Source organism: Oryzias latipes, chromosome 8, assembly GCF_053564925.1.
Source record: "Oryzias latipes strain Hd-rR chromosome 8, Olatipes_Hd-rR_3.1".
NCBI classification, from domain to species: Eukaryota; Metazoa; Chordata; class Actinopteri; order Beloniformes; family Adrianichthyidae; genus Oryzias; species Oryzias latipes.
The window spans coordinates 27096269-27110959 of NC_136244.1; the positions used below are offsets into that span (position 1 = coordinate 27096269).

Here is a 14691-nt window from a genome sequence, read left to right on the forward strand (position 1 = left end):
CCCCCCCCCCCCCCCGCTGAGGTTTTCCAGCCCCCATCAGGCAGGAAAGCTTCAGAATGAGGATCCTCAGACTGGAATTGACCATCATCAACTCATGAATCCCTTCTTAAGGCTTTATTTAAGACATTTCAAGATCAACACAGAAAAAGTGTTTCTCAACAGTTTTCAGAATCCAAACTTTCATTTCTGATCCAGAGTTTGATGAGGATGTTGTGACATTTAGGAATTTGGCAGCGGATGTCGGTGTGAAGCTGAAGGCAGGAAATGGAACGGCTTCTGCCTGGAAGGCTGTAAACCCCCCATCAGCGCCGCATCACAGAGAGGGATCAGCCCGCTCCCATCGAGCGACCTCCCTCCGGACTCAGTGCAGCACATTTTAGTGGTCGGCGGCGCCTCTTTGATCCCCGTTGCTCATGGGCACAGCGGCAGCAGTCTCTGCCGTCATCAGCTCCTTCTTAGGAGGATCGGGGACTTGAGGTGAACCTCAAAGGGCGGTGCAGATTAGATCGTTTTCTTATGCCCCGCCCCCATGGCAGGTGTGTGTGGGGGGGCGCACAGCTACTCAGACGCATGTTCAGTTCTAGAGTAGTCATACTTTTCCCCTCGCCATCCGTTTCCAGTAGAATAACTCGTTTGTCACTAACATCAGAGGAAGTTGAAGATCACTCGCCAGTCAGTGTTTCTCTAACAAGCCCCCCACCCCCTCGCCGCCGCTCTGCACGCGTTCGCCTGGACGCCCTCAGATCCGAGGCTCCGGGCGCCCAACCCGTTAGAGTCCCCCGCCGGCGCCCGTGCTTCCTGGAACGAGTCCGATCCTGAGCCAGGCCGACGCTCCTCAGCCTAAACCGATGAACGCCGTTCTGGTCTGATCCAGAAGAGTTTCTATAAACAACCAGAAAGGTCTGAGTGTTGCTGTTGGGGCAAATGTTGTTTAACTCCGGCTCATTTTTTAGGGTTTACTCTGGATTGTTGTGGTGTGGAGCAGAAGGAGGATCTGTTGACATGTGTCAGATCTGCCTCCCTTTCCCTTCTTTGGGTTTCTTTACTTCTCCTGATGGTAAAACTGGAGCTTAAAGCTCTGAAGTCCAACGGTCCAAAACAGAGACTCAGCTTTTAGTTGGAGCTTCTACAGAGACTTGAACCGGAAATCTGAAGGAAACCACGGGAACGACCATCCAGACGACCAGCGTCTGGATGGTTAACGGATCTTCACGCTGCCGTCCTGCATCTTCGTTTGGACCTACAGCTGCCCTGAAGGGTCGTCCCTGTCGATGACGGCGGCATCTCTGATCCATCCATCCATCATCAGAAATGGGATCAGAGATGCAGCTGTGTGGAGGAAAGCCCGCCGTCACGCGTGTTTCCGGCATTGGGCTCCTGTCTCGATAGGCTGAGGAGAACGTATCTCAGGAGGGTCTGCAGCGGCGCACTGCAGAGCGGCGTTGACCCTGCAAACGGCTGCAGCCGCCTGCTGCGCCAATGCAGCGCAGCTAAGAGGTTTGCCGCGGCGTCCCACTTCCCGGACAGGTGTCGGTCCGAAGAGGTGAAGCTTTGATCTGATTAATGACGCGGGAAGTGTTTGATGTACAGACAGCAGCTCGCCGTTTCCGCGCGCCCTTCCTGCCCCGGACCGCTGACGTGTTGACGGCCCCGGCATCCGGTGCTAAACAGGAGGTGCTGCTGCCTTCTCCTTTTTTCTTTAAGGAACAAACCGCATTCTCCTTTCAAAATGGGCGCTTAGAAGTTTAAAATTGCCAACATCAAGAGCTGCCTTGAAAAAAGGATACCCGGCAATCCGAGTGTTATATAATGCCATGACTGGAGGCAGAGGAAAGTGGAGCACAGGGGTAGAGATTAAAAAACTTTCTGCATAAGAAGAGAGGAGGGGGGAGAGATGATGGAGGAAGGAGGAGGAGATGCAGTCGAATGAGAGATGGAGGTGGGGATAGGATGAGGGTCTGGCCCTCCTGCAGGAGGCCCCTCTCTCCTTTCATTTAGATAATGGAGCATTTGGTTAATTGGCGGAGCGCGGTGGAGGTTTGTTTGCCAACGCGTCACGGCAGAATTATTTCCGGCACATTTGCGGCGCAGTGCCGCTCGCTTCCCTCTCATTAGAGGCGCTCGCCTCGTCCGGTCCAGAACTCTGCAGGAGGAGGCCGCTGCAGCAAAATATAAAAAAGAAAGAGGAGTAAAACACATTTATCTACTATCTCACATCCCTGCAAGCTTGTAAAGGAAGAGACAGAAGCCCCTCTATCCGTTTACTGTTATTGTTTTTCCTCCTCTCATAAACTCCTACTCGCGCGCGCCTCTTCCTTCTCCTCGCTTATCGCAGGAGTTATGCGTGCAGCTCGCGTTATCTGTATCTTTAAATTTGATTGAGGCAGTTTTTTTGAGGGGGTGTGTTATTGGATTGCGGTCTTATTGTCTCACCTTTCTCTCTTTCGGCTTTTTTTTTTAAATGCTGGGACAGACATCCGCTCCCGCGGCGCTTATGAGACCCGGTTCACAGAGAGGAACGCTCCTCGGCGGTCCTGCCGTTACCAGCAGCGCGAGGAGTCCGTCGTTTTATCGTCCCAAGCATCTACATGAGACGAAGGGTCTGTGGAAGGAACTGTCAATGTCCAAACTCTTCTCTTTCGGACTCTCTTTGAGCAAAAGCGGCACCTCCGGGTTTCAGCTCCGGCACAAAAGGAGGAAAACTGGAGCTTGAAGTTTGAAAGCTGGGGGAGGGAGCAGCTCCGGTTCTAACAGACCTGTCACTGGAATCAAAGACCTTAATCAAAATTTGATCAATGAATTGATCTTTCCTCTTGTGCTGCGATCCCCCCTGACTCCTGCCCCCTCCGCCTGCGCCCCGCGCTCTACAACATAAACTGTGTTCATTAGCGCTGATCAAGGGCTCCTCTAATGTGGGCTGAGAACTCCTGGGATGGCTGCTTCCTCCTGACGGAGCCGCAGAGCAGGACAGCCCCCCCCCCCCCCACACACACACACACCGTCTCAGGAGGGGCAAAACTTTCACTTCCTGCAGGATAAGTGGAGCCAACACACTTCACGCTCTATCCACTAGGGGGCTTCCATCCCAAACCAAAATGTTTTTACTTCTAACTTTCATGGTAGTTTTGTTTTTACTTTTGAGTTTTATTTTATATCTAAGACGTGTTTGCTCTTTCTGTAGCAGAACGGGGTTCGAACCAGCGGGTCACGCGCTGTCCGTCTCCTTTTTAAGCGTACAGCTCTGACTCCTCCCTTTTTTCGTCTTGCAGGGTAACCAAGAGGCCACCAACCCTCCAGAAGCGATGGCCCAGCCGTACACCCCAGCCCAGTACCCGCCCCCCCCACAGAACGGGATCCCCGCAGAGTTCGCGGCGCCCCACCCGCTCCCGGCGCAGGACTACACCGGGCAGAGCCGGGTCCCGGAGCACGCCATGACCCTGTACACGCCCACACAGACGCACAGCGAGCCGGCCGGCACCGACAACAGCACGCCCGCCATCCCCGCCAGCACGACCGCACCGGTCAGTGTCCTTCACCACCTGCAAACTCTGTCCTCACCTCGCTGTCAGCAAGTAAAATATATTCTTACTACTTTCTTTACTTTGATTCATTCCAGTTAAGTTTTGTGACATGAAAAAAACAAAGATGGTGGTCCTGCCTGCATGTTCCCTCTGAAGCCCCGCCCCCACCCTCATGTCTGCCAGCTAACCAATGACCAGCAGAAATACGTTACCCTGTCTAACCCTCGCCTCACAACAGGAAGTTCTAGTCCCGCTCATTTAGACGTGGCAGAAGCTGAAACACACACACACACACACACACACACACACAAACGCACACTTTCCTCTAAATCATCCTGGGGTTAAGAATCAGTATTCAGTCTTTTTATTCCCTTTAATTAAACTTCACATAAATCACAATATAAGTTGTTTATACATGATTTTAAACAAGGTGTGTAAACAGATTGTTTCAGGAGAGTTTAGAAAATTATTTTATGCATAATTTAACATGCACATGTGGCCCCATCTGTATTACCGTAATGTGTGTTTTTTAATTGTCTTTACCTCCTGCTATATTGCGGCTCCATTATGTAAACAGGAGTTTGACACTTCTCGTCCTGCTTTTTGTTGGGGATTTAGTTTGTTTCATGCTGCGCCTCCAAACAAACAGGAGCACCTCAGACGGTTCCCTCCTCAGAGCAGAGCGGCCCTTTCATGAGGAACTTTGATGTCCACCAGCAGCCCAGCGCTTCATGATCTGACACGCGCAGCCCGCTTTTCATCCACACGGCCCGCGGGTCGCGCTGACCGGTCCGAGCAGAACCAGCTCGTCTGAAATGGAAAGTGGAGAAATCTAAGATGTGGAATCATCAGCATGTGAATGAGGCTGCAGAAAACCTGCAGCAGGGGTCGCAATAAGAGCAGCCTTTTCAGTAACCAGCGTGGGAACGTTCGGCGTGTTCTTTAGATTAAAAACAGCTTTAATTCAAGTTTGATTACAAAAGTACTCTGAGATTATTGAAAAGTCCTGCAGAGATGTCGCTCTAAGACCGGCATGAATTCAAAATCATCGCCTAGAAGTTTAAACAAAAGACACTTTATTTTATATACACGTATGTGTATAAAGTTTTTAAAAACTAGGTTTGCTTACTTTTTTTACCAAAAAGTATTAATACTTACACCCGAGTATAAGGGCCACCAAAAAAGCAGAAATAAAACAAATACAGAGACTAAAGTTGTTCAATTGAAAATAAAAAATCCAAATTTTATGAAAACAAAGCCATAAGATAAAGAGGAAAAAGTCAAAAATGTAAAAGAATAAAGTCACGAACATTAGGAGGAAAAAGTCTAAACTGTTTGAAAATTCAAAATTTTACAAAGTCGTAAACTTTTTTGAAAAGAGTCAACATTTTATGAGATTAAAGTCATAAACAGTCAGAATTTACCAAAATAAAGTCCTGAATTTATGAGAAAAAAAGTCCCAATTTTACAAGAAAAGGTGTGCTTTTCCAAAAGTCAAATGTAGCTTTTTAAATGTTTCAACAAAGACCATCAATTCTTATCCATTTCATTGATGCTGCAGGAAGGAAGCAAACATCACACCGCTGAAAAGTTGACTTTTTTTTCTAATCTACCACTTTTATTTCATTAAATTACAACTTTATTTCAAAATAAAATACCTTGTCTCTGTAAAATTATGACTTTTTAATGAATAAATGTACACCCTAATTCTTATAAAATACTTACTTTATTCTCATTTTTTTTTTATGGCAGACTCCATCATAAATACGTTTAGGAAAGTTAACAAGCAAGTAACAGATAATCATTTTTTTCTATTCTTAAAAACGTAATGAACAGACAAAAGCTGTAACATTTTTTCATCTAAATTCATATTGAAATTGTAATGAAAGATCTTGACAGACTGTGAGGTCAGAACAGGAAGTGTAAAACAAATGTAGAGCAAAGTAACTAAGTGGGAGTTCTACGGTTCTACTTTAGTAGAAGTGGAACACGGTGTTCTGTTAAAAGTCCATTTGTTTTTTTTGGCTCATTACGTTTTTGAAAGTAGGATTCTAATTTGACCCTCTAACGGGATTATAATCCAGCGGCTCGGGAACACGCAGGGATTGATGGGAGCTGTGCGGGAACCGGGCTTTTGTTCCGGTTCTGTCTGGACTTCATTTCCTCTCTCTCTGAGAGCCTCCAGCCTGACTGATGGATTCATTCCGATTCACTCTGTGAGAAAAGAACAAACAGACGCATCACTTCTTTTGCCCGGTCGGACGGCTAAATGAGCCTTTCTGCCCAAACATCAGGGGTTAGTTGCCGTGGGCAACCGTTGATCTGAGGCCCTGGAAGATGAAGGTGAGCTCGGCTGTGAAAGCTAAGCGGATCCATTTGGGGCGTCCCGGGATGTTTTATTTACCGGCACGAAGGAGATTCGACTCGACGCAGATATGAATGATTCAGGCGCTCTGAAAGGTGGACACGCCCCCTCCACGGCACGCCAACTGTCGCTCTGTCGGCAAACGGCGAGCGAGCCCCTGGCGCTGGCTTGTAAGTGAATGAAATGATGTGTCTCCATCTCATTCTGGCGCACAGAGCCTGACATGGAATGAATGCCCACAGGAAATGCAGCAAATGTAGGAAAAGAGCGGGAAGATGATGCTGGAGATGAAAAGGAGACCTTCAGTCTGCTGTAGCACCTGCCGAGGGGGGGTCACCGTGAGGCCACCACTCTCCTGAGAGGGATCTGGGTCACTCGTAAAGAAGACTGCTAATACCCCCATTTTCCTGACCTCACAATTACTGCGCAGCCATGAATATGTGGCAGCAGGAAAGTGCTTATGCAGCAGCGGCGGCGGCAGCGGCGGCGCATTATTATCTTCTTGTAACGCGGCCGTGTTTGATTTGAAGATCTGCACGCCGCTCTCCTCCCCTTATATCCTGCACTTACAGTAATGGCAGGAGTTTCAGGAGAAGGAGACGACTTGGCAGGAGATTCAGCCTCGTCCTCCTCCTCCTTCGTCTCTCACTCTGCCCCCCTCCCCCTCACTGTCTCCTCTTCCCTCTGCATTTGATTTCATTTCATCTGCTTCCCCACTGCGAGAAAAAGCCCAGGGATGGTGGGTGTGCAGAGATGAGAGCTCCTCTTGCCCCCCACCCCCCCCCCCCCACCCACCCCCCCCCCCCCACATATACGGCAGCCATCTCTACCCAGCGAGGACAGAGGGATGAGATTAGTGGGGTGTAAACAGAGGGGTCGAATCCTCGGGGGCAGCTGCTGCAGTGTTGCCCGCCGCTGTGTTCCCCAGCTTTAATGACAGAGCCAGCCTGTTTTTGCTGTGGGTGCCACAGACGGCCCCCGCGCCTTTGATTAGGGCGCCCTGCAGGAACGCAGATTGAAGGAGCAGATCAGCAACCCCCCCCCTTCGCCTGCCTGACTCTGCTGCGCTCAGCTCCTCCACCCCGCCACGGCGGCGCTTTGCACGGCACATCTTCTTGACTTAAAGACTTAAAAAGAGCCAAGTGAGTGAAGATTCGGTGAAACGTATGGATTCTGTGTCAATTCCCTGCAGAGAGCAGCGAGTGTGTATGTTTTAATGAGGAGCAGGGACCCCCCCCCCCTTCGCCGCCGCCCTCGCCTCACGCTCTCCGGTCTGTACTTGGAAAGGTGGCGCCGTCCAGATCTGTGGGACCTGGTTCTGTGCTGCGTTCAAACAGGCTGACTTGAAAGCCGGCGACTCCAGGAAGAGAGGCAGCGCCGGCTTCTCTCCAAATCCTCAGAGATGAGGGCGACGGAGGGCTGCCAGGGAGCGGCGCCGCCGACAGAGAGCCGCTCGTTATCGGGCGCAGTTCAAATGGTCCGAGGTTTGGTTGAATTTCATGAGTAATCATTCTCTTTTCAGATAACAAATGAAGGCGGTGGCATTAGGGCGGCACTCATTTCCAGATTTCTCACTGCCGTGTCAGACTATCCAAAGGCTATTCTGGGGGACGGCGATAACACGGGCGTGCACACGCACGAGCGCGCAAAGACATGGACGGCGCATCCAAAACATGCATACTCTGTGAAAGCAGGTCGGTTATCTGTAACCAGGAGGAGATGCTTTGGTTTTTAGATTGTTAGAAAAATGTCTTTGGTGCAATTTAAAAGAAAAAATCAGATTTGATCATTTTTGTCAAAAGTGACCCACCACCTCCTTCCTTTGGTCTGAGGGGAGTCTGTCTACTTTCACCCTGAAGTGAACCGCACCAGAGTCCATTTGCAAGTGAACAGAGATGCTCATTGTGACGAGGACCTGAGTTCTTGGTTGTCTGAATTTCCCCACTACTCTACATTCCCTAAATGTCTTTTTTTATTTTTACGCTGATTCTTATAGGTTAAACACCAAATATGATGTCGCCCATGCCCAGAAGAAGAAAAACTAAAACATTTGAACATTTTATGAACCCACTAAGTTCTGATGATAAAAAAAATACATTTACAGCCATTTACTTCAAATGACAAATTGTTCAAACGCAATGGATTGTGGTCTATATTCACCAGTCTAGTGAGCGTCGATGCACGCTGGTTTTTCGCAGAGACTTCTGGGAAATTACTGGATTTTGAAATTGTAGAGCCCTAAAACTTGCGAAGGCCCATTATGGTGGACTAACCGGGAAGTAATGTTGGAATTTAGACCATCTGTTGTGTTCATTGACGGTATATCAGAACTCGACTAAGTGGCCCCTCCCCCCTGGCGTTTTAAACAGGAAGTGGGTCCAAGAAACGTATAAAATCAACAGCTACGACTTTGTCATCATGCTATTGATCAGAATAACCATTCTTTGTCTGATGCCTTTTTTCAATGATCTTGATTATCTTTTTTTTTCTTTCTATAAACTGACCAATCGGGTGCCTCAATGAAAGTAGGTGGAGCCTCCTGGCCCCCCACCTCAAAAATGTTTGACAGATTTTTCCTAGCCCAATTTTATTGGATTGGGTGTGGTCTTTCAACAAGCTTACTCCTTCTTTGCGACTGTGGTTGCCATAGAAACATCGACCGATCACTGTCGTCTGGCTCCAACGCCCGTACTTCGGGAAAATGGCGACTGATTTGGCCTAAGTTCTCTGGAGCCAGAACTTAGACATTTCTTCATGGGTGACTACAGACCCGCTCAGTCCAGTTCTCTGTACAGTCAATGGTTTGGGGTCAGGTGATCAGCTGACTTTGAGGCTCTGATAAACCCCCCTTTAGTTTGAGACCTTCTCGGGGGGGGGGGGGGTGTGAAGCAGATTCCTCAGAAGAGATCAGGGCGGGTCTATGGAGTTTGAGTCAAAAGTCAGTGTGGGCACCATGCACGATTCGAGGGGGGGTACATGGTGTTCTCTTTATGCTAAGTAAGAGTATCTCTCCCCCACCCCCCACCCCAGGTGATGGAGACTTGCATTTGCAGCATCTTTGATAAAGAGCAAACAAACGGACCGGAAGAGGAAAGTAATGAATTAAGGCTCAGGCATTATAATTCTTCAGAGCAAAGACCCCCCCCCCCCCCCCCCCCCCCCCCCCCCCCCCCAGCACAACTCCTATTTAATCGGATGTAATCTACCTGCTTGGCAGCATTCCAATCAGATAGTTTCAATTATGCTCTTGTAATGCCACTCTGCGAGAAGGGGGGAAAGTGCTGAGCCGAGCACTTTGCAGGCGATTTGCAAATAACAGCGAGGGAGTCTTTTAGAGAAATGAGTGAACGGGAAGCCGCCGCTGCCGCCGCTGCAGCTGACAGCTCCCTCACTCGGAGCTGCGGCGGTGATGCTGTGTTTTGCGTCGCACCTCCTCCTCCTCCCTGTGACAGCAGCTGTCGGGACAGTAAAGTGCCACTGAAGGTGGCCTCCTATGGTAATACAGAGGTAATTATTTTCCAGCACTTCGCCGGCGCCGCCGCCGCACAGCCAGGCAGGCAGGTTGGAGCCTCGGGAGCAGCGAGCTCAGGCAGGCGTCCCGGATCTCAGTGACACTCCAAGTTATTGAGTTAGTAGTATGCAGTCTGGGGTGCTTGGAGTCAGCGATTCAGCATTTGTGTTCTCCGTTTGTGCATTTGCCCCTGATGTCGGTGGGCTGCTGCCCCGTCGGGGGGAAAGTTAATCTGCAACTGCAGCTGATAAAAGCCAGACAGACGCATCTGGAGGACAGGGGGCTGGGTCACGTGCGACCGATGAAATGGATCCACCTGTGGGGATGTGGTACCTTGTCACCCTCCCCGGTCCTGGCATCTGTCTACAGCGTGTCACCCCTGAGGCCCAACATGGCCATTCAGGCTATTAACCTCGGCGCCCAGTTAAGACCCGCCCCACCCCGTCACAAATCGGCTCTGCTCCGGACGAGCCCGGCTGTAACTCCAGAGGGGGGGGGGCACTCACCTAGAGAGGAGACGGAGCGGGACCTTGAATCAAACAACTGTCACTGCTAACAATGTATGTCACCGTCTCCGAATGGGCCATAAAAGGCAAATAAATGACGGCCATTACAGTGGAGATTGTGATTATGATAATGAGAATAATAAAGGCGATCATCATTACCATCAGCATGATAATGATAATACTGAGATGATGAATTATAATGAATAAATCCCTACCCCATTTCCTAAATGGTGGGAAATGTATCACAGAGGGGGGCCTGCAGCCATCCTGCAGCCTCGGCGCAGTGAGGGGGGGGGTTATCGCGTGAACTTCTTTGGCGACACCCCCCCCCCCCTCCTCCTCTCACGCCTGCCTCGGTACAAGCTGCAAGCGTGCCGTGTGAGTGCGGCGCTTACAGAGCTCTTCCCAGGAGACCTTGCAGTTTACATATCACATTCAAACAGCTTCTGTGCTCAGTGGCTGTCACTTCCACTCTGACCCCCCCCCCCCCCCCCCCCCCCTCACCCCCTGCTTTTATTCGGCCCCCTTACAGTGCTGAATCCTGTCTTCTGCTTAGTTTTTGTTGTGAACCTACAAACATTTTCTGCTTGAGCAAAAGCCCAGAGAAAAACTTCATCTTTTTCTGATGACTGACCTCTAGTGGTGATGGGGAGTACTGCCTGCTGCTCTCTCAGAACTCCTGACTTACTGGGAAATCTAGAAACCAGAATTTCATCGAATGAAAGCTGCTCAGATGTTGAGGGGAAACAAAACTCCAGATCCTTTCTATTGGTCGTTCAAAAAAATTAGCTTTTTAATTTCTGGAACAGGATAATTGCCAGAATCCCAAGACAAGAAGTTTTTTTTTTTTCATAAGTGAAAGTTTTGCCAAGTAGATATAGGGATTTTAGTCAAATAAAAACATTTTTTTTTCAAACGTCACTACAAGATAAAAACGACTAAACTCCTATTTCAGCAGCGCTCCTTTCAAAACCTCAGAAGAGTTTCCAAAACATAAAGGTTAACGCCTTTAAAATGAGACATTTTAGCCACAAAAGTAAAAAAATGTTGCATGTAAATAATGTTTTAAAAATCTGTTTTTTGAATAGACCTTAGAGAAACGGTCATTTAAATAAGCAGCTATGTCTGTTTTCCACCTCAGCACCTGATAAAATGACAAATGAATAAGAATTATTCTTTTAAGATGTGACGGAACGGAGCAGAAAGCATCCAATCTGTTCGTTTATTGATGTCCAAAAACAGGAAGTCCATAACTGGAACCACAAGTTCCCTCATAGAGCTGGAAAAAAACCTGATTTAACTGGCAACCCTAACAGTTACGGTTTTTCCTGTTCTAAGCTTCAATGAAGGTTTTTCTTCAATTCTGAAGACTTTTAGGTTAGGATTATGATTAAGGTTATGGTTAGTGTAAGTTGTATTATTTCCGCTTCTGGTGCCATCTTGCCTGCAGCCAGGTCCCTCTCCTCTTGCTCATGATGATGGAAAAAAACAGACTTCAGAAAAGGAGATTGTTGTCAAACTCAATCAAAAGAACGTTTTCCATCCAAACGAACCTAAAGTTTCTAAAATAGAAGTCGCATTTTCATCACTTTGCCCCAGTGTTCCGGCACAGTGGTGGTGATCTCATGATATGGGCTGCAGAACATGGACCTTCTGCATTAGACCGGTCTAAAAACTGAAAGGCCCACAATCAATTTGCAGACACAAAACACAGAAACATCTGTTTATTAAAGAGCTCTAAGGACACTTCCTACTACTTTGTGTTTTTTTTCCTCCCCCACAAAAACATGTTCAAGCTTTTAAAGGATTTATATTTGCGATAGAACCTTTATTTTCTGCGTAAAGGGTAGGAAAGCAGAAACCTAAGGACAGAACAGCTGAAAGTGTGGAGTAGTGAAGTAAAAGTGCTGTTTTGGATCTGCTTGAGTGAAGTTTTAATGATTTATAGTATCATTAAAAAATCCCCTCTGAAGCATGTGTGTGAGCAGCGTGATACTGTTGATGTGGCACTTTTCATAAACACAAACCCCAGAAATATGTGGTCATGAGCTGAATAATGGAGATCTTTCAGATTTGCTGAGATGTTGAATCATTTGAACTTTTATTAGAGCTGAAAGAAGTTTAAACTTCAAGTTTGTTTGTGTCGAAATGGAAATACTTGATAGACAAAGTCGTCCTTAAAGATCCACTTTGGTGTTTTTTTAAACCTATTCCTGCAGCATTTTTATAACGATGGAGGAAATGAAGCTTAAAATGACATTTCTGAGTTTTTCTTGATTCAAATCTTTGTGAATCAGAAGCAGATAAAAAAAATGCAGTTTGAAAAAAAGATTGCATTTGTCACGTAGAAAATACGCTGGGCGGGGCATCTGGCTTAACAGAGGAAGAGGGTGTAAACGGAGAGCGATCGGCATTGGGAGGTGGGGGCGGGGTTTCTCTGGTACCAGCCCCGCCAACAACTCAGAGATTTATTTCTAATGAACTCTGCAGAAGCTACATCCTAGAAAACAGCAGATTTTTTGTTTCATTTTGGCTAAAAATGATCATTAAAAGACCACTGGGGTCCTCTAAAACATTTTGTGGGGAGTCTTCATTTGGAGAACGGATCTGAGGATGACTATAAGAATCCTCTGTAACCCTTTTCTATTTAAATAAAAAATGCATTTGTATTGGGAAAGATGCATCAAAGGATGGCTTGAAAAATAAAAACACTATTACAATCTGACCGTACTGGTAGATTAGATGATGGGGTGGGGCTTCAACGACCTCAGGGGCATCAGGAGCAGCAGAAACTGCGTTTGACCAGCGCTCCTCTGTCCTCCTGAAATCAAACGGGTCCATCTAAACAGACAAGTCAGCAGCAGCCTGTGGAATCCATCACTGCTGTCACACACCCAAACAAGTGGAATTTGTCACTGAAATCAGACGCGCCATTTATATAGAAACGTCAGCGGCGGCATAATGACGGCAACAGCAACGCTGCGGGCCTGGCACTCCTCACCACGGCTGTGCGCAAACGTCCCCAATAATGTGTCTTTAGTCTAGACGCGTCGGGGCTCGCCGGGATCTATATCCACGCCTTTTTGTCAGCGCCTTCAATCTTCTGCGCGGCTCGGCGGCTAAGTGCAAGAGATTAATAAGTGGATTTGTAATGCACAACCTGAGGTTTGACACTATAAGTCATCAGCTGTTTATCGCCGTGGCTTTCTCGCCAGATTGAAAAATGGCAGACCCTGAGTCGGTTAGTCCCCCCCCCCCCCCCCCCCTTGTGCTGCAGGACCACGGGGTACAGTACACTGCAGCAGCAGCTAATGAGCAGCTTGTGTCTTCTCTGTGTTTGTTTCCCTCCGGCAGACAGATGACGTGACGCAAACAGAGGGCTCTCAGCAGCTCCAGCTCCAGCACTCAGACTCCTCAGAGAAGCAGCAGCCCAAAAGGTTACATGTCTCCAACATTCCCTTCCGCTTCCGAGATCCCGACCTGAGGCAAATGTTTGGGGTGAGTTCCTTCCAGGAAAACCCCACTCTTTCCTCTTCTAGCTCTTTTGAGGAAGTTTTCTGATCGCACGCATGCAGAAGGAAGGCCCCGCCCCCTTTCCCCTGCTCTGTTTTGGATTCAGTCTCACTCTGAAAATCCAGTTAAATGGAGCTTTTTTCCCCCCAGTTAAATTTATCCCAATAGATGTTTTTAGAACAGAAAGCAGGAAACGGCTGTTTTAATCATTTAATTTATTCAGTTCTGTTGAAACCTTTAAAGAGATCTTTTGAAAATATTTTCTAAATAAAAGCAGGCAAACATTTCGCTTAGCCAGCCTCAAATTGAATTTTGTATTTTAGCTTTTTTTAAACCGATCTTGGCTAACAAGATGCAGAATTGATTTATAAATCCATGTAATGATTTTGCTTTATTGACATTCCTGGAATTTCTCTGCCCCAAAAAAATGCTTTGCTGTTAGTTTTTTTATTTTTAATCAATCGAAAAAGTCTAACAAAACCAAAAGAAAAAGGGAAGACGAAGAGCTTAACAAATGAACATATGGAAGAAATCCTCTACTGCTCCGTATGAAGCCTGGTAAACACTTTAGTTTAAGTAGAGTCCTATTTTGGCTCAGCTGAACACGAGTTCTGCAAACAGAAAATTTGAAAGGTTCTCACCGTTTTCCACACACACACACACACACACACACACACACACACACACACACACACACACACACACACACACACACACACTTTAGCGACAGAAACACGGGAAGAGGAACACAAATTTCCAACAGTTTCCTGGAGCTTTTGTCTCAGAGTCACAAAGGGATAAAAAGCATTTTTCAAGCAACATCTTCATCCAGAGTCTTCATCGGTGTGTGAAGGGTTGTTTCTGTGAACGATGGCGGCGTCTCTGACGACACGGATCGATCCGTCATCGATGGTTTGGATCAGAAAGTGGAGGAGCTGCAGATTTTCGGTGGAAAAATCAAACACTTCTGTTGCCGCGGGTGTCGGTGTTGGACGCGTCGGCGCCGAATGCGGACCCGTCCTCCGATGGTGCAAATCCTCTGCGGTGTCTGAACGTCCACTCGTGTCAGAGGAAAGCATGACAGCTTTGTGAAACGGAGCGAACATGCAGCTTTAATGAGAGCGGCTTTCATCTGCTAATGTGCCGAGGTCCCGCCCGATCGCTGGGAAACCAGCCTGATGCTCAACCAGGAACCGCAGAGGAACGATGCTTTTGGGCCACAACTCAGGACGGCAGGGCTCCTCATCAGAAACCCTCCTTTCCTTCGTTAATAAT

General features: G+C 47.7%; 1 protein-coding gene across 27 annotated transcripts in view; it reads left to right on the forward strand.

The window, feature by feature from the left end:
• The window catches only part of rbfox3b (RNA binding fox-1 homolog 3b), a 653838-nt gene that overhangs the window by 610195 nt on the left and 28952 nt on the right, over positions 1–14691 (forward strand). For 17 of the 27 annotated variants that reach the window (XM_078951931.1, XM_078951937.1, XM_078951938.1 and 14 more), the window contains 2 exons: positions 3270–3572; positions 13258–13401. In XM_078951931.1, the coding sequence (XP_078808057.1) occupies positions 3270–3572; positions 13258–13401 (447 nt within the window). The remainder of the gene's footprint in view (positions 1–3269; positions 3573–13257; positions 13402–14691) is intronic. The other 10 variants (XM_078951941.1, XM_078951943.1, XM_078951927.1 and 7 more) reach the window with 1 other exon arrangement.